The sequence below is a fragment of the Meles meles genome, chromosome 10, assembly GCF_922984935.1.
Source record: "Meles meles chromosome 10, mMelMel3.1 paternal haplotype, whole genome shotgun sequence".
In the NCBI taxonomy this organism is placed as follows: Eukaryota; Metazoa; Chordata; class Mammalia; order Carnivora; family Mustelidae; genus Meles; species Meles meles.
In genome coordinates this window covers 15,940,886-15,959,524 of record NC_060075.1, presented here as the reverse complement: position 1 = coordinate 15,959,524, position 18,639 = coordinate 15,940,886, and the positions used below count along the sequence as shown (strand labels likewise).

Here is an 18,639-nt window from a genome sequence, read left to right as displayed (position 1 = left end):
TTTGAACCTTGGATGTCTGGCTCCAGGATCTATACCTTTGGTAACTGTAAGATTATAGGTATATCTCTTGGGCAGAATGTCATTATAGAACCATTTAATTCATGTGTGATTCCTTAACCCAAGCTAAACATTTCTTCTTTTCCATCTTTGTTTATGGGTTCTAATTTTGCCTTTTGAGGACAAATCTGTTTCATATAATGAAGAATGCATGTATCTAGGACTATAGGATTTTATGGCTGGAAAGGCCTTATATATCAACCAGTGTGGCTCTTGCATTTTAAAGATGGCAAAAATGAGGGCTAAAATGTTTGACAGGTTTCCAAGGTACACAGCTAATCGCCTTCATTCCTGGCCATATGGTAGACTAGCTGTCCAAAGACATTTCCCTTGGTACAGACCACCTACGAACCTGGATAAAATATAGAAAACATTTTTAAAGTAAATGTCTGATTCACTCATTAAGCTGATCCCCTGTTACCTAGGAATGGCTGTTTAATGGATTGTGGAGTTGGAGGATAAAAGATAAAGCCTACATAGAGTGATAAGTTGGACTGAAGACCCACACATACCTAAGAACCTGAAGTATTCCATTCCCAGTGGAAGATCTAGGGGGAAAAAGCCCCACACCACAGGAGAGTGTTAGGACTGATGGCAAAGCGAATGCTTGGGGAGCAACAAAATATGATAAAGTAGGTGGGAGACAAGAAAGAGGAGGAAAAGAGGAGGTGAAGGAGGCAGTGAAGGAGGTGCAGTAACAATGGCAGTGGCAGTGAAGGAGAGAGATGAAGGAGAAGAAGATGGTAGGAGAGGAAAGGATGAAACAAGAAAAAAAGCATCCTCAGGGAATTTGTCATTATATTTGTGCAGATTTGGGGTGAAAATTCGTACTAATTATGTGAACATTGCTAATTATATGAACCCAAACACTCAGTTTAAAGTAGAAGCAGGTAGGTAGAGTCCTGGCACCTGTGAAATAAAAGCAAATCTTCTTTAGAGGCACATAATTTAAATCTAGCCCTCAAAGAATTTCCAGCAAGTAAGTTTCAAAAAAAGACAAGTTCATGATCAAATATCACAACAGCCATAAAAAGGCAAGGTACCATGAGGAAGAGACCACAGGAAAACATACAGCAGAATCATCCTGCAAAAAAACCGTTCAGATCTGGGAAATACAAAAACAGAATATAAAATAATTGTGTTTAATATGTTTTGAAATAAAAGAAGATGTTGAAAATGAAATGTGATGTAAGAAGAAATGGCAATCAAAACAACTAGGCATTTTCAAAAAAAAATGGAGGTCCAGGAAAAAATAATAATTGAAATTAGAAAGGCAATGGACAGATTAAACAACATGCGGTAGACTCAAAGATGTGTGCTCAAGATTCCCCTTCAAGGAAGGACTGATCCAACTGCAAGAAGTATGCTCATCAGATAGCCTCTAGGGATCAGCTCCTTCAGAATTTGCCTCAGGTACCAAAAGCTGTCTTTCCCAAGGTCACTGGAGGAGCCCTGCATCCAGTGACAGAGTGATGAGGGATACAAAGACCCTGACTATTTCATCCCAATGCAGGACAGCTCTGATGGGACATAGTTACTTAGAGCTCCTCAACGGATTAGCCGAAGCTTAGTTAGGATATGATTGCTGTTTGCCTTATTCTTCCATCTAGCCCTGATCTGTTCTCTCTTTGATCTCCAATAGATAGTCTATACCCAAAACTCATTTCCAGCTTCTGCTTTCAAAAGAATCCAACCTGTGACACAGCAGATAAGAGACAATTATAAGGAGATCTGTTAACCTGGAAAACAGATCTGAAATAATAGCCCACAGAAAGAAAATTTGCAAGTTAAGAATACTGCAGATAGAACCCTGGAGTAAGAATAGTCAGAATTCCATAAGGTGGTAAGAGAGGCAAAGGGGAAGAGGCAATACTTGAAAAGCTAATGGCAGAGAATTTCCAAAAGTGATGAAACACACCAATCCTCAGATTAAGGGAACACAATGAATCTCAAGTAGGATCAATAGATACAACAAGTTTATTATTAGATAAAGAAAAGATCATAAAACAGCCAGAAGAAAAAGCCAGGTAACTTTCAGATAATCAAGAACTAGAAAAGCTCATTTCTCAAGAGCAAAATTAGAACCCTAAAGATAGTGGAATCAAAATATTGAGAGAGGATAACTGACAATCTAAACTTGTCAAAAGAAATGGTCATTATGTGATATGACAGAGATGTTAGCTATTGTGATAATAATACTACAATATATATATAACTGTATCAAAATAATACATGTACACCTTCAACTTATACAATGTTATATGCCAATCATATCTCAATAAAATAAAATTGTATACCCAGCAAAACTATCTTCTTTAAGAATAAGGACAAATAAAAGACAATTATAGACAAATTCAAGACAAGACCTTTGCATAACCCTTTTCCTGTGCAACAACATACTTAGCAGGCATTTTCAAAAATCTTCTGTAGCCTCCTGATCTATAGCACTTGCCTTCCCTGCAAGTTTAACATTTTCACACCTTGCAGTTTTTTGAAATGTATGAACCAACAGCACTGGCTGAGAGGGGTTTAACATTATCCTGACCCTGGCTGGGTAAGGTGACCATAAATTTCTTTGGCTTTCAACTTCATAATAATGCTGTCCACTATGCTGTTTGTTCGTTTCTTTGTTTTTTAATCGAACCTCATCTCAAATACAGAAATCTAGCTGCTTTTCCATCTTTTCAATAGCATCATTACTCATTACAGAGATTACTTAAACAATTTCCAGAGCAACCTCACATACATATCAGAATTTCCTCTTCCTTTTTCTGGATATATTGTATTGTTGATTTATTAGCACTGAGCTTACGGCCAACAGTACTATACCTCATGCCTGAATGAAGCTTTTCTAGTACATACTTTCTCCACAAGGCACATCACTGCTTTTTTACCCTTAGGAACACAAGACAGAACTACAACACTATGTTTGGGGGCCATTTAAACAGCAAGATCACCAACAGAAACACAAAAGTGGAGGAAAAAATGACACCAAATAGATCACCAAAAGGGCAGTTGTTGACAATAGAACAGTTGAAACAAAAAGGTAGAGTATTACCTTGTTTGACCTTCACTGGGAACATGTGCATCAGGCAACTCGGACTTTTTGATGTCCTGTTCAAGTCCATGAATTATCATGAAAGTGCTGTGGATATCGATTTCTGGGTTACAGATAAATTTTAATGAGTAAGCAAATTCACAAACAAGGTATCTGTGAAGAGCAAGGATCGACTTTACAACTAAAATACTGCACAGAAATTGAACGAAAACAGAAGAGCTGCTCAGAATTAAGGTATGCTAAGGTCTGTAGGTTGTTCAAAGGGAGAGTAAATACTAATTTCAAATGTTCAAGTTAAATGTGCAGGAAAAGAATTAAAATAGTGTCATTGGGGAAAAAAAAACAGTGTATTCTACTTCAAACCTACCAACTACAAGATGTCATTTTATACCCATAAGACTGGAAAAAATTAAAAGAAAAAATTATGCATTGGTGTGAGTATTGGAAGGCAGAGACACATATATTGGTGGCGGAAGAAAAAACTGATACAACCATTTTGATAAAAGTTTTTCAATACCTAAGAAAGTTTATGAGACACGTTTTTAAAATGTGGTAGCTAGGCATGAATGGAACACAGCCCAAGTGAATTAACTCAGGCTCAAGGGCACACCCGCTTCCTATGACTTGAGGCAAGTTCTTACTGCACTCATTTCATGACGGTCACATGTACGAACAGAAACTTCGAGATACATTGCAAAGCCAGGGTTCCCTGAACCTATTATTGGAAAGATCAGGTTTGGGACCTAAAAAGGGATATTCCATACACCAAGTAATCTTCTTCTACCTACTGCCATCCACTTTACCTCTTAGTTCTGCCTACGTAGCTGCGGCAATCAGGTGTCCAAGAAAGGAAAAGGGAATAAAGCTTACAAGGATGGGTGACGTGCCATGTGATCCTGGTGGGAGGTCCCCTCTTTGCCATGTTATCTTCTCTCCCTTTTTAGCCTAGGGTATGTTCAGCTTCTAATAGATTTTTTATCCTAGCCCGAAAATTGTTTTAAATTTTGTGCCAAAAGTTCTAGCTCTTAATTATGAATAACATTTACTTTTAGACATGAAGAACCATTTTGCCTTTGTTTGTACAAAAATTCAGACACCCCCTAGCGCAATGAACACAGCATAAGAGACCACTAAAGGCTTAGCAATGACAGAGGGAGATGGAGTTGGGGCAAGGGAGAGAAAGACTCACTCACTCCTTGTCCGTGGTGCTAGCTAGTCCTTTACTACATCAAGTGTGATGGTAGGTGAGAGCAAGTACTGAGTCATCTAGAAAATTCTTGGAGGTTCTTTGAGGTGATCCAACTAAAACACAGCTTAAGTCACCAGATACAGAAGAAAGCAGAAGTGAGGCATGGAGCCCAAACAGAAGGATTAATTAAACTCCAATTCTCCCTGGTACTGTTCCCCACGCTGATCCACGAACACCTACACTCAGTCACATTCCTCAGGCAGGACTGAAACTTTGCTCTTGGGAAACTTGAATGGTCCCAGATATTCATATGCTACTCTTTGGAAACTGTAACCAAAACAAACAAACAAATAAACAAACAAACAAAACCCTACCTTGTCATCTTATCTTCTTACAGAGAGAGGATTCACTGAGGTTATTGATGCTTTTTTTTTTTTTGAGAATTTAAAACTTTTTTATTGTGACCCTCAGAAAGATATCTGTTAAGTTGAGCCCAAGATAATACTCAGATATATACACACACAACTGAAATTAAAGTTACATGGAACAGTGTTACCTCTATTAGGCACATTCTATTTTCTATTTTACTCTGTAATTTCATTCCATCCCAACCCATTCTATTGCATTCCATTCTGTTTCTCTCTCTTTCTTTTTTTAAATTGGTCAAAACGCACTAAATCAATTTCCCAGTTCGTCCTCCCATAGTCTGAAGAACACTTCAGGAAAATGACTATCCCCTTACCCTGACTCCCAAATTTAGAATAACAATCATTGTACATTGTAATGAGTGTGAATGGACAATAGCCACTCAGATCTTTGAGGAAGCTTGATTAAGGAAGAGAGACGAAATGGGAAGAAAAAGGGGAGAGAAGTATGTGTGTGTGCGTGTGTGTGCACGCACGCGTGTGCTCTAGAGGTTGTAAAATTGTTATAACCATAATAATAACTAATAGCAAATGTCTAAATTTGAGATATCAAGTATTAACAGCATAAACTTGTTATTTAGAAATATAGAGAGGGGCCTCTGGGTGGCTCAACTGTTATGAATCCAACTCTTGATTTCGGCTCAGCTCATGATCTCAGTGGGCCCCACATGGGGCTCCTCAATTAGTGTGGAGTCTGCTTGGGATTCTCTCTCTCCTTCTCCTTCTGCCCCTTCCCCCACTTGGGCTCACTCATGGTCTCTCTCTCAAATACATAAAATCTTTTTTTAAAAAAAGAAGTATAAGGATAAATGTGAGAAAAAATTGAAACTGGTTTCTTCCAAGAAGTAGGACTAGTGGATAGAAAAGACATAGAAAAATGGACTATTTTTCAATAAGAGCTTTTTAGTATCCTAATTTTTTAGCTGTGTACCATATAACTGCAATATTTTTAAATTTGATTGTATTGTAGGAAAATTTTTCCATTGGTTCCAACAGCATTCTCTCTACCTCTTCTTACCCCCATTATGTCATATGCATAGTCCCTACTCAGACTTTCCCTGTAGCACCCCTCCTAGTTCAACTTATACCCGCTGTCAAGTTCTGCCCCTGAGGTGGGATTGCGTGGAATTACGTGTGCAATATTGGATAAACCATATCAACTATACTTTCTTTTCTGGATTTACTTACCATTTACACTCTCTCAAACAAGGATTAAAAAGCTGTATCAACCCTTGAAAGCATTTAAATAATAACTAAGTCAAACAAGGAAACATTTGGGGGATTGAGGACACCTTTTCTGTCCTGGTGGTCTCTGAATATGTAGGTGGTTGTATTTTTACATTTTTTTCTCGGAGTGGGGGGGTTTCTTGGAACTGGCCCAAGCACCTGGACCGTCTCATGCATCCATCAGGAAACTCAACCTACCATCTGTTTTGCAGTAATACTGGGGAGGACATGACCGATGAACACTCTGGCAGCCCCAATTCCCAAATACTTTTCACTCAAGAAACATTAAACATTTTGAAACAGACTCTTGGAGAAGAGCACAACAGCCTCTCTGGCAGCTTTCATGGTATTCTTCAATGGTTATTTTTGTTCCTCCATCTAAAAACAACAGCAGAGAGGGAGGAGGAGAACACATGGGCTCCTGATGGGGCCAGAATGCTTCTTTCGAGTTGCCAAAAGATCCAGCAACAGCTGTGCCCATTGGAAGACAACACCAACTTGTGCCACCTGCCCAGGCTCTCCAAATGAGGGGTCAAGTATAACAGCCTCTCAAATGGTGACTTGGATTATTTTTTAATGACTGAGATGAGCCATCTTCTCTTTTCTTCCCCCCTCTGTAGAGACAGGGGCCTTTTGAGGGAGATACCTATCTATCTATCTATGTTAAAATTCCATCCTGTGAATTCCAGGAAAACAATATGGCAGTGGCACCTTGAAAAGCAATCCCACTGGAGGGGTCAGAGGTGACTTAGATAACTTCGTGTCACCTGCCCAGATGAGGCATAGCCTGGTTGTCTCCCTACTCAGGCCTTTCAATTCCTGTCTCCTAGTCCCATCATCAATTCAGCATCTTATCCTTGATTCCCTTCCCTGTGAATCCAGATGACAGAAGGACACGGGAAGCAACATACATGAGTGAACCAGCAGAGGCATAGACATGTGGCCACCCAAGACAACCCACGCTACTGAACGCTCGCATTACTCAGCACCCAACGTTAGTGGGTCCTCCAGTCTTCTAAGGGAAGATAAAAATCTGGTGTTAGGAGAAATCTTTGAATGTTGAAAGTTAACGGATAATTTTTAAATGTTTGAAACATCATGGGACCAAACCAGAAATATTTATGCACAAGCTGAAGGTCTGTAATCTCACATAGGCTCACTCCTGTATTTTGACAAGTAAAAATCTCCAAGCCTTAAAACACAGCACAACGTAGTTCGAAGACTGTACTGAGTTAGAGAAGAGCATGGCTCACTTCTCTCATCTGTATGACTTAGAGTATGTTCCTTACCCTTTTTATATCCCAGCTTTCTCAACTATGAAAGGGGGAAATCATATATCCTTCATAAAGTTTTTAGAGGAAATAAAGATCACAGATAATACATAAAGATCACCTGGTGCAGAATAGGTGCTCAGTAAATATCTTCTTTTTCCTCACAGCTTGCAAGTTGATAAAACTATGCAAGAATCCATTAACGTTTATCTCCTGTATCCAGCCGGGTTCTTTCCCCCACTCTATTCACCACTGTTTCCTTGCATCGATGGCTCCCATTTTCAGAGACTGGGGTATGGTTTAGTCTGGAACCTGAGCACAGGACTGGGCCTTTTGACATCTGCTCTCTGATTTACCTCTTTTCCTGGGAACGAGAACCACCACCCTCTACAGGTCTCACTTTTCTTCTCTGGAGCCCGAGTGACAACCAGTGTAAAATGACACCAGAAACCTCTTATTTTGTCCTACATCGCAGTAGGCCCAATCGTGAAACCCAGAATGCCCATGAGTCCGGGATCAGCCTCTAACCTGACATTCCAATGCCTAAGGAATGTGTTTTGAAAAGTAGGTAATTATTCAGATACAGTGAGGCTGCCCAATGAAGAGAGGATTGCTGATGAAAACAGAGCTTGTTACCCATAGGTCCCAAGAGGAGAGAGCGTACCATGCCCTGGTGGCCACATAGGGAAGGGCCATGGTTGGTCAGGAGGCAGAGGGAAGGAGGAAGTGAGCAAGAACCTTTATTGTAGTTTCCATGGGAAGGAATAAGCAAGAGAAGGTAAGCAGGTTCAGAGTAGCTAGTTTGAATCATCTCAGTGAGCTCTCTGGGTATAGGGACTGTCTCTGGTTGTCGGGGACTGGGCCCTGGGGTGACTGAAGCAAGGGTGACTGGGGCATGGGCTCTGGATTGGTTGGTTTGCATATGAAAGTTGGGCTTGCAGGCAAGTCCTTTACTGTCTCTCGGAACTGGCTAGCCCTGGGAGGGGCAGTCCCTCCTGGGTCTACAAAGCCCCAGATCCAAAGCATTAGGAATATGGAAAAATATAAAGGCACGATTAATATAGAATGTTCTCAAATCAGTAATTATTCACCCCCTCCACTCATCACTAGACAGATATCAGCATGTCAGAAGGGGGGCTTCCACAATTGGCTCCCAACATAAGAAGAAAAGAGGGAAAATGTGTTACTAAAAGATTTACAGGGAGAGGCCCCTTGTGTTTGAATAGAAGAGAAGGTCAAGGTGCTCAGAGGGAAAAGTCAGCAGGACAGTAACAAACATACCCTTTGGCCCAAAGCAGGGAAAGTCACACTGCTTTAAACAAAAAAAAAAGGTACTTTTGTAGGTAAGCGCAGTCCATGGCCTTCGTCTCTTAACATCCTGGGTACTCTTTTTGAGGCTAAATGAAGCCCCACTCTCTCTGAGTGGAGAAAATTAAATTTGAATGCTGAAACTGCAATGGAATCATGATGATTCTGCTTGAGTGTGTTGACCTTTATCAACCATTTCATTAGAATTTCTGGAACACGACGCCGGGCTAGGCATTCCCTGCAACTGTCCATCTGAAGAAAAAGCCTTCTCTCCTGGTTCCAGCCCAGACCATCATTCCCAGCATCCCAAGATGGGGGAAAGCAGTATCAAATCGGAAGAATTCTGTAATCTAGTTAGCGCACAGTTGTAGTAGACAGCGAACTCAGCAGTCAGGCGGCAAAAATCTCCAGAGAACGCTGTTTTTCTTCCTGGGACTGACAGAAAACAATTCCATGTCTCCATATTCCTCCAATGGAGGCTTGGATTTCAGTCCTACATATCAGACAAATTGCCGTTGGACGCCCTTCTGTCAGCTAGATAATCAGAAAAGAACGGTTAGGCACCCACAGACGAAAGCCACGCTCCTCCGAAAAGCAAAATGCTTTCAAAACCAGATGACCAGGATTTGAAAGACGGGACAACGTGTTACTAATTAAGAAAAAATATTTTTATTCGCAAGAAATGGAAATACAAAAGCGTAACAATTTTTCAGTTCATTTTTCCCCCCAAACTAAGTACAAGTATCCTACAAAGCTTTTTTTATTCTTGGTATTTACTTAGCTATGATAAAGACTAAAAAGCTATTAAAAAAAAAAAACCAACAACAGCACAATATGACAGATAATAGACTCACAATCTGTTTAGACTTAAACATTGCTGGGTCTACAGAACTATTACAAGAGAGAGTAGAAAGTCCAGCCTGTCAGCATGGACATTAAAGCTCACGGTAGATGACAGTCTAGGGTCTGCTTAGCATTGTTTCAAGAGGGTCCCTCACGATTCGTCAAGGTGTGCTGGTGTTTTCCATAGACTCATAAAGCATTTTCTCTGCAAGGGAGAGGCTCTAAGCAGGGCAGGCCATGGGTCCATGGTGCAAAAAGTTTATGTTCTCACTTAGCTGGTGAGCAAAGGACAGGAGCAGAGGAATGGAGCGAAGATCCCTGGTTTTTCTTTTCCAGGATGCAAAGCCTGCTAGCTGGAATTCACAGACGACTAGATGAACAAGACAGGATGTGAGCATCGGGTGGGTACCTCCAGCAGGAAGCAAAGAACTGAAAGCTACATGGTGGCCCAGCACAGGGACCGGACAACCTTACAGGTTCCCAGAAAGGAATCTGCCCCACTGAAACCACAAACTGTACTTTCCACATCTCTTAGTGGTCTACCTGTCTCCTGGTAACAAGTTGCCCTGTTTTCTCTATAAAATGGAAAGCCTCAATGTATTAAGCACAGTACCCAGTACTTAAAAGGTGCTCAAGAAATAGTATTTCTCTTCCTTTTCCAAACCAAGACAAAAATAAAGCATTCCTGAATTATGATGCCCAAAGTGACAACTTGAAACAGCACCTAGACTTTTCCTGTGCTAAGCGTGGGCTCCTTGGCCACAGAGAGGCGGAACATTAATCCTCGAAAGGGCCAGGTTCCTTGACCCTGAGAGAATGTTCTGCTGTGAGGATTGATGATAACTTTAATCCAGGCTGGCCAGTTTTTGATGCGACTGCAGCTCTACAAAATGGGATTTTCCTAATGGACAAAACCCCATTTCTTTTCTCCTGATGTGCAAATCCGATCGTGGTTCATTTTTAGGAAACCACTTTCGAGCCTCTGGAAAAAGGCTCTTTCCCCACACTCGCTTCAGCTTAATACCACAAGGCTATCCGTAACATCTCCCAGGGACCAACGAGTCGTCGGTCATCCTGGTGGATATATATAAGGCACACTTGAGGCAGATGAGTGTTGGAGACAAGGGGGACATTTGTGCACATGTCAGAAAGGAGAGAGAGAGAGAGGCCTAGTACTTTTGTCTTTTGAATAGCTATTTATTAATGAAACCTCCTCAGACCCGACTCCCCCAACAGACCCTAGGGCTCCGTACAGAACTCTGCCTCCGTAAAACTGAAAAGCCTGAGGACTGACTAATGGACTGATGGACTGACGGACTGATGGACTGACTGACTGGGAAACCTGAAATCCATCTCTGGCTCCTTCACAGCCTCCCGCTGGCTTCTATAACTGGCCTCCCAGAGGGGCTCACACTATCACATGTCCCCTAATTGTCTCAGCATTCCAATGAAATGGCTCTCACTAGCGCTGCTAATGGTTTCAAACAGGTCCTGTCAGCACTTCAAGCAAGAGAGCCAGGGTCTTTAATAAAGGTTTTGCAAAGGTTGCATTCGACAGAACCCACGTATGACTCATGCAGACCAGGGGGAGGCCAAAAGCCTCCGACTTCATCTCCAGTCTCCCCAACGTGAGCAAGACCAGCAGGGAGGGTCCATTTCCTCCATCTAGAGTGGGATGTCTCCATTTGGTGTATCAGGCTCGAGGACGTGCCCCATAGGATGAGTGCTTGAGAGCTGGCCCCAAGATGCCTCTGATGCTCGCTTTGTGGTTTTCTTGGTCTGAGGCCATAGAGGAAAGGGGCCATGAAGTGTTGAAAAATTTTAATGACACACATGTGACCAAAATTCTGGACAGGGTCTCACTGCTATCATGAAGCTGAATCACTTCAACACTCCCCCCTTCTATGGGCATGTGACATTCACCACCCTCTTTTGGCATTCAGGCTAAACGGAGAGATTGAGAGGAAGGAAAAAAACATGGGAATGATAGTTGGTTTGTAAATAAGTTGAGATAAAAGCCGCTTTCACAACCCACAGATTAGTTCTCCAAATCAAAATCATTTTTTATTAACGAAAAGGTGATCTCATTTTGCCTAAGCTGATGTCAAATCTCGTCCCCCCACCAAAAGAAGCAACCTAGTTCAGCTGCCAGATTTTTACATAACACTCTCTTTATGTGACCAAGGCTCCAGAGTCCTAACACTTCACAGGAATTCTTTCTTAAACGGGCACCGAGGCCTTTCATCTCCAGTATCCTTTCCTAAGCACAGAGTTAAGAGCTGTGGAAAGGGCCAAGCTGGGGGGGCCTGGGTCACTCGGGGCTCAGGCAGTGAGAAAGTGCTTGTTCTCGGAATGTTTGCAAGACATCTCCTATACCAGGGTAATCAAGGAGAAGGAAGAGGAAACGCTGTTTACCTGATGAAAAACAGAATTAATGTACTTATGATTAGCCTATTTATTATTTATGGTGTATGGGGATGCTAACAGTCTCACAGTTTTCAAAACTCAAGTTCGGAAGCCAACGTCTGCCTCTCTTTGAAATCTTCAGGGTTAACCAGGCATTACTGACCGGGCTATGGGACTGCTCTACGGGGGAAGCAAAACCACTGATACCGGGGCTTAACTCCAGAACGGCAAAGGAGCACACATCCCTTCATTACTTGGCATTATCCGACTCTTTTGTGTTTCTCAAACCCCTGGCATCCTCCAAAAGGGTTAAGTGTTTCATTCTCTTGACGTGTCCAAGTAGGGAGCAGAGGGCAAAGGCTGTGCTCAAAACAGCAGCAAGGTTGCTTCTTGGAACCCCTTTAACGTGGCCATTGGAGCTCCCAGGCCGATGTCTCCTGTTTCCAGATACAGCTTCAGTTCTGGAAGAAGAGCTTCCCAGAGAAAACAGCCTGCTGTTTGGAGGTCTGGAGAGGGGGATGACAAGCAAGAGTAGCTAGGGAGAAAATAAAATCCTTAAGGCACTAAGGGGAGGTACCGGACATGTGCTGGCCTGTCCCTTCTGCTGTCTCATTCAGAAGAGCGGGTTTCCCACCCTGGCTAATCCAGGAGGCTTCAAAACCTGATCTGGTTCCACGGCAGTCGGTCACTCGGCTGACCCATGCTCACACTCCTGCCCCAAATACAAGACCTTTCCTTTCTCGTTGACCGAGTACTACTTGAGTTCCTTCTTTTTACCTTCTTAGGCCCCCATGGGTGCCCTTGCCTGATAATTACAAGACATTTTTAAAGAGAAGAATGGGTCAGCCGTGGCCCATGACTACCTGACACCAGCCAGGCCCAGGAAGATCTAGAGCCGGAAGGGAAGGAGGGAATGGAGAGCAGAGAAGCAAATGGAAGGGAAACATTAGTAAGTTCTCGTCCTCCACAGCTCACACAGCCGCTGCTCGCCCTCCCCAGCACAGGGGACCCTGAGACTATGGACAGCAGCCCCAACCCAGCTTTACACATGGTTGAGAAGACACCCTTGACATCTCCTGGTCTGGAACTTTCCACCACAGCAGAGAGAGAGAGAGAGAGAGAGAGAGGAATCACTCACAGGGAGCCCCAGATGTACGTAGGCAGACAAAGCAGAGATCTGCTTATGAGGTACGATGGAAAAATGCTAATGACACTAAGTCCTGCATCTAATATGGAATGGAAGGCCCAGGCATGGGCTTAATCCCTTGTAAGTGCAGGTTTCAATGATCGTGTAGACCAAAAAGAGAGAGAGAGAGAGACAGAGACAGACAGAGAGAGGAGTTAAAGCTAAAGGTCCTTCAGCTACTACTAAAAATAAAATACAAAATGCAAGCAGATTTCTTACACAAAATCTTTCCCAAGCTAGGGAAAAACACTTAAAGGGGATCTTCTACATTATACAATAAAAAGGCAATTTCCATTTCTTATTTGTATGAAAGAAGAAAGAATTTTTTTAAACTACAAAAGTTACTTTTAATCATTAAACAAACAGACAAAAAAAAAAGTAGGTCGGGGGGTTTAGGTTGTATCTCTTTGGGTAAGCTGCGAAGTAGCCAAACCTGACTATAAAAGGTAAGACTATGGGTACACAAATGCCACCTACTCCGACCCCAGGCCTCAGGCCCACCCGCTGTGTTGAGGCAGAAGAGGAGGGTAAAGCAGAAGTGGGTGGTGGGGGTTGGGGGGGGCGCTAGGAGCAGGTGTGGAGAGGCAAGCCAGCAAGGTTGTCTGAAATGCCTGTTGTCAGGGACAAGGACTCCCTTCTCTTATGGGAGCAGGACAGAAAAAGCCTCTGACCACGGAGCCACAGACCTGATTAAGGCATTACTCCATCTTTCCCTCTGACTTCATTCTGCAGGAGGACACAAAGCTTAAGGGGATTTCCCGGTTATAATTAGAGGCCTCCAGTGGAAGAAGGAGGAAGAGGAAGAAGAAGCAGAATACGGGAAAAAACAAAAGACAAAAAACACCATCTGGAGGATTGGGGAATCCCAGAGCTCGGGTGCCCTCCTAGCTAGCTCCCAAGACCAGTTTGGAGGGAGACATTGGATCTTTTCAGTGTGGTTGCTAGCAGGGAAGCCTCAGCGAGCTAATAAATACTATTTACAAATGGGGAGGAGAAGCCGGGGAGGCAGACCTAGGGGTATGCAGGGACGCCAGTTGTGGGGATGCCCTACAAGCAACAAGACGGGGCAGGTTCGCCTGGAGTAGAAAAGCCTGATTCTTTCAGGCATTGCACTTGCGGCCTGAGAATGGGGATGGGAGAGCCCTCGCTCCAGTGCGGGGAGGACGATCTGCGAGGGCTCTGATGGGGTAGAGTGGCTGGGGTGCTCACTGAAGGCGCTGGAACTTCCGGGGCTGTCGGGGTGCAGACACACCAGAGACCAAGGCTGAGGAAGGCAGGACATCAGTCAGAGCTTTGCCAGATCCCAACAGGCATCCTGGAATTTTCAAGGCTAGAGTCTGGGGTCTCACATGAACAAGAGTCCTCTCTTCTCCAAAGAGACGGTCACATCCCATCGTGAAAATCAGGCAGTATCTTTTTGGCACTATTGGTAGAAACGGGCCTGCTTGTTCCAACCCCAACCCTAAAACAATTTCCTATGGCAGTAAATAGGAGGGAGTTAGGGATGCTGGGCTCCCTCCTTCAGGGGGGGCATGGAATGGAGGGAAGGTGGTCTCTCACCACAGGTGGAAATCCCAGGCTGTCCTCCCATCCAAAGCCATGATCACTTGCCCATGGCTTCGTCCAGATCAAAGGCAAAAAAGGAAAAGCTTATGACAAAAGTGGTTTGGGGACAGGAAAGCAGAGTGAAGAGAGAGAGGGAGGTGGACAGCCTCTTTAGAAAGTGGCGTTCACTCTTCTGTCGAGTTCTACAACTTTTAGTGTCTCGTTCCCCTCCAGTTTGGCGTTGACCCTGGAAAGATACCAAAAGGGAAGAGTCTTAGCCACCAACTGACAACTATGATTCTCGTGCTTGGGAGTATGATACAATCATTCCATGACTGCAACTTCGTCAACTTTGAGGGCAGGTTCAAGCAGGTTCTCATTCTTTGCCCATCTACTAGAAATCCTCTCTTCCCAAATTCTCCACCTACCAGCCCATCGGCTTGTTCACGTTCCTTCCTTTACCCCTACCCAAAAGGAGACATCCCAACCCAGAGAATAAGCTACGGTGGTTTGATGCTGATTTGTTATGAATTGCTTTAAGCGAATGTACCATCAGAGGATGCGTAACCCTACGCTACACTCTGGAAAGAAGAGAATAAAAGGAAAAAGTCTGATCCCTGGTTTAGAATACTAATCATTCAGATAAATTTTTTAAAAAATTAAGTTGAAATAACACTAAACATATAATAGAAAATAAACATGTTATTAAATTATATAACAGCCTAGAAAGTCTCTAGACTCTCAGAGGAGGGCAGAGGGCTTTGGTGTCAGGGAGACATCCTAGAACAAGTGAGAGTTTCAATGGGGCCCTGAAGAGTGGAGCCAAGAGGGGAGAGGACTTGGGGCATGAGCCACGTAACCAAGCAGTGGAGTGTTCCATAGCTCCCGGTGGCACCTCTACAAGTTTCTCTATAATGGAAATCGTAACACCTAGCCTCTTCAAGTATTTAAAAGGATTTATAGATCACATTTGCATAGTACTCACGGGAGGAGGTGCAGTAAACATTCAATATGCATGTACCATGTAAACATATACAAGTACGTGTAATTATGAACCTTTCCCACAGCTTTAGGGGGATAAAGCTGCAGAATTTGCAGTTGAATCTTCAAGTGGGAGCCCCTGCATTGGAAGAGCATCATTTCTGGGAAGCACAGGGGTGAGTTCAGCTAGATCACCAACCGCACCATGCATAACCAGGAGTGCGCACGCAGCCCCTCCTTCCTGTGCTGTCTGGCATTTTCAGGAACCTCCCCCAGCACAATAACACTATCTGACCATCCTTTATGCCTTTAAGTTTCCCAAAAGACTTCCCCCCCAACGTTCTAAAAGAAACAACACATGGAGAATTGGAGCCCAGTGTTATTTTCCATATGGAAACCCATCTGTGCAAAGTGCCTCTCAAACAATGTCCCTCAATATAAATCTATAATTAAAATTAATACATTTATTTGTATATAAATCATAAAACTCTATGCTGACATCTAGCAGAACGTACACACATCTTTAATGGGAGGAAGGGAGGGAAAGGGTCCTGAGGCTACGTCTGCATGGTAAGCGTGCTGTTTCGGCTGGGCTGTATGTCTTCTACATGAGGTTCTGAGGAGAGGAAGGAGGGAGTCAAGCCACCATGGCCAGCTCCCCAGTGACAAAGCAGACACAGGGGCAGCTCATCTTAGGCCCTCCACCACCGCGCTCCGCCCACAACCCCATCTCTGCTAAGGGCAGCTGCTGGCAAGTAGTAGCCTCTCCAGAGTCCTAGGTCCTGGAGAGAGGTCCTGCAAGAGCACAAGACCTGGACTGGGCCCATGGGAAAGTCGACACCCCACATTCCAGGTTGCCGACCCACAACCCATCATGCGCGCCTCAGGGGAGCTGGATCTACGTGTACTTGACTTACAAGTGTTGCTGTAGTTCCAACAGCACGGATTTCTCCAGGCTGGTCTCATTGGAGATAATGAAGTGGGGAAGATCCACATCAGGCCTGGTCTCCAGGCCTGATGCCCTGAGCAGAGAGGATCCTCGGTCCCAGTGCCCAAGCTCCCCAGCCGAGGCTGGGCTGGAGGGCTCTTCCAGCGGGGAATGTTCCTCGTAGATCAGCAGATTCCTGGATCTCACTGAGGACAGAGCAAAGGAACAGGTGTTAGGGAAAGACCACAGGGTTTATCCTATCCCCTCACTCAAATGCCCAGGGCCAGAAACAGATGACAACTTGTGGGTTCTTTTGCCCAGAACTGAGGGTGCCTGCTGGTGTTGGCTTTCCATAAAGGCTTCAGGGTTTCAGAGTTCTGTGCAGTGAAACATTATACCAATTACCCAGTGCTGGAAGAACAACAGAAAAGCAAACAGACATGAAGCAAACCGCCAGCCCCACTGCTTTGAAAATAAAACTCCCCTCCTTGCCCACCCATAACCATCTGAGGGAAACAGTTCATGAAGAATGGGAGTCAAATACTTGGAGATGTCCAGACCAGCTAAAATAAGAAACATTTCCAATGAGCTGATCTTGCATGGAGAGAAGGCACCAGGGAAGAAAACTGCATTTTCATCTGGAAACCAGAGAGAAGCCCCAAAGCCAAAGCCATAAATCAAATGACAGAGACAGTTTCTTTGTTTTATAGGATAGTTGCAGAGCTGGATGGCTCTGTAGCAATTTTCTACAACATAGAAACTCTGCTCTCATTGGCTTCCATTTAAATTTACAGATATGTTCCCTGGGGGGGGGGGGGAGAATTTCCCAAGAGATCACTGAAATTATGTGGTTGAAATGCTAGCATTTCTGTCATAAACCTGGCAGAGAGAGAACCACCTGGGGAAGATCAGAGACGTTTCCGAACAGCAAGACTGTGCCTGCTGCCAATCTAGCACCCGATTCCACACTTGTTCTTATTAGTGTGTGCGGGTATCTGTGTATACGTTATGATGCCCACAGGCCACTTCATTATTTCCTACATACGTAAAAGGGATCATTGAGCTAGGTGAGGTTATCACACTTCCAACACCCGAGTCTCTAAATTCTCTAAATCTTGGTCATAATGTGTTGTAAGACAGACCGATTCATTTCACAAACTCTTACTATGGCAATGTACAATTCCAATGAGTAGAAGTAGAAACACAGGGAAGTCCTTCAAAATGTCAGGGAAAGCTTAATGTCCCCCCTCCACCTACCACTCCCTCCCGCCAAATCTACATCCCTCCCCCTTATCAGAGCTCAAAAAGGAGACCTCGGAATTTGCCCAGAGCAAGAATCTGCAAACTGTACTCTGCCATACCCTGCTCTAGAGAATTCCCAGTGGAGCCTCAGGCCGGGGGAGGAGAGGCACAAGAAGGGAACCAGATGCCTGGGCACCAGACCCACCGTGTCCCTCTTCCCTCCCTTCAAGAGAGAAGCTATGCTTCTACCAGTTCTTAAAGATAAGACTTTCTCATAAGACTTCCCTCAGAAAGTTGAGCCTTCAGAAAGCTCCAGAGAAATGAAACAAGACGCTTCACAAGTTGCCTAGTGCCATCTTACCGACAGAGGCTGTATACGGCTCCTGCAGAGAATGCTGGCTGGGCAGAGCCATCTTGGTGGCAGAAGGATAGGGCCCGTAGCCCTGAAGGAAGCTGCCGAATGCGACAGCAAAGCATAGCACGACCACCTGCAGGGGGAAGAGAGAGCATGGGGAGCTGTCAGTAAACGATCCCAGAGCAACCCTCAAGCCTGGCACAGCTGGGGAAGTGTAGGGACTCAGACTCCCCTTCCCCAGGCCGGACTGGGCCAACAGGTCAACCCCGGGAATATCAGAGCGAGCCATACAGCTCCTCCAGCCCATGTGGACATGGATGTGCAAGCTGGGGATAGATGGTGACTGGGGTGGGGGGGGGCAGGGTACTTCCGTCCTTTTGGGAAACTCACCATGAGGCACGTGCCGGTCTGAGTGCCCGCCAACTTGCAGGTGCGCGAAACCTTGCCCATCACCAAAGTCTGAAGTTTTTGTAGTTGCTGCAGGAGGGTTCTGCAAACACAGCAAACCAAAGCATGAAGAGTCTAAGACAGAGGAGAGTGCTTTCGGGTGACCTCTGTCCCCATGCGCCAGGGAAGCTGCCAGAGCTTCGCGTCTGAATTTGAATGCAGTGCCGAGGG

At 44.3% G+C, this 18,639-nt stretch overlaps 1 protein-coding gene across 2 annotated transcripts in view; it reads right to left on the bottom strand.

Moving 5' to 3' along the window:
* Positions 1–9,181: 9,181 nt before the first annotated feature.
* The window catches only part of CREB3L2 (cAMP responsive element binding protein 3 like 2), a 111,557-nt gene continuing 102,099 nt past the window's right edge, over positions 9,182–18,639 (bottom strand). For both annotated transcript variants that reach the window (XM_046020614.1, XM_046020615.1), the window contains exons 9-12: positions 18,412–18,511; positions 18,028–18,154; positions 16,414–16,630; positions 9,182–14,762 (exon numbers count right to left, since the gene is read on the bottom strand). In XM_046020614.1, coding sequence (XP_045876570.1) covers positions 14,687–14,762; positions 16,414–16,630; positions 18,028–18,154; positions 18,412–18,511 — 520 coding nt within the window. In that variant the 3' untranslated portion in view covers positions 9,182–14,686. The remainder of the gene's footprint in view (positions 14,763–16,413; positions 16,631–18,027; positions 18,155–18,411; positions 18,512–18,639) is intronic.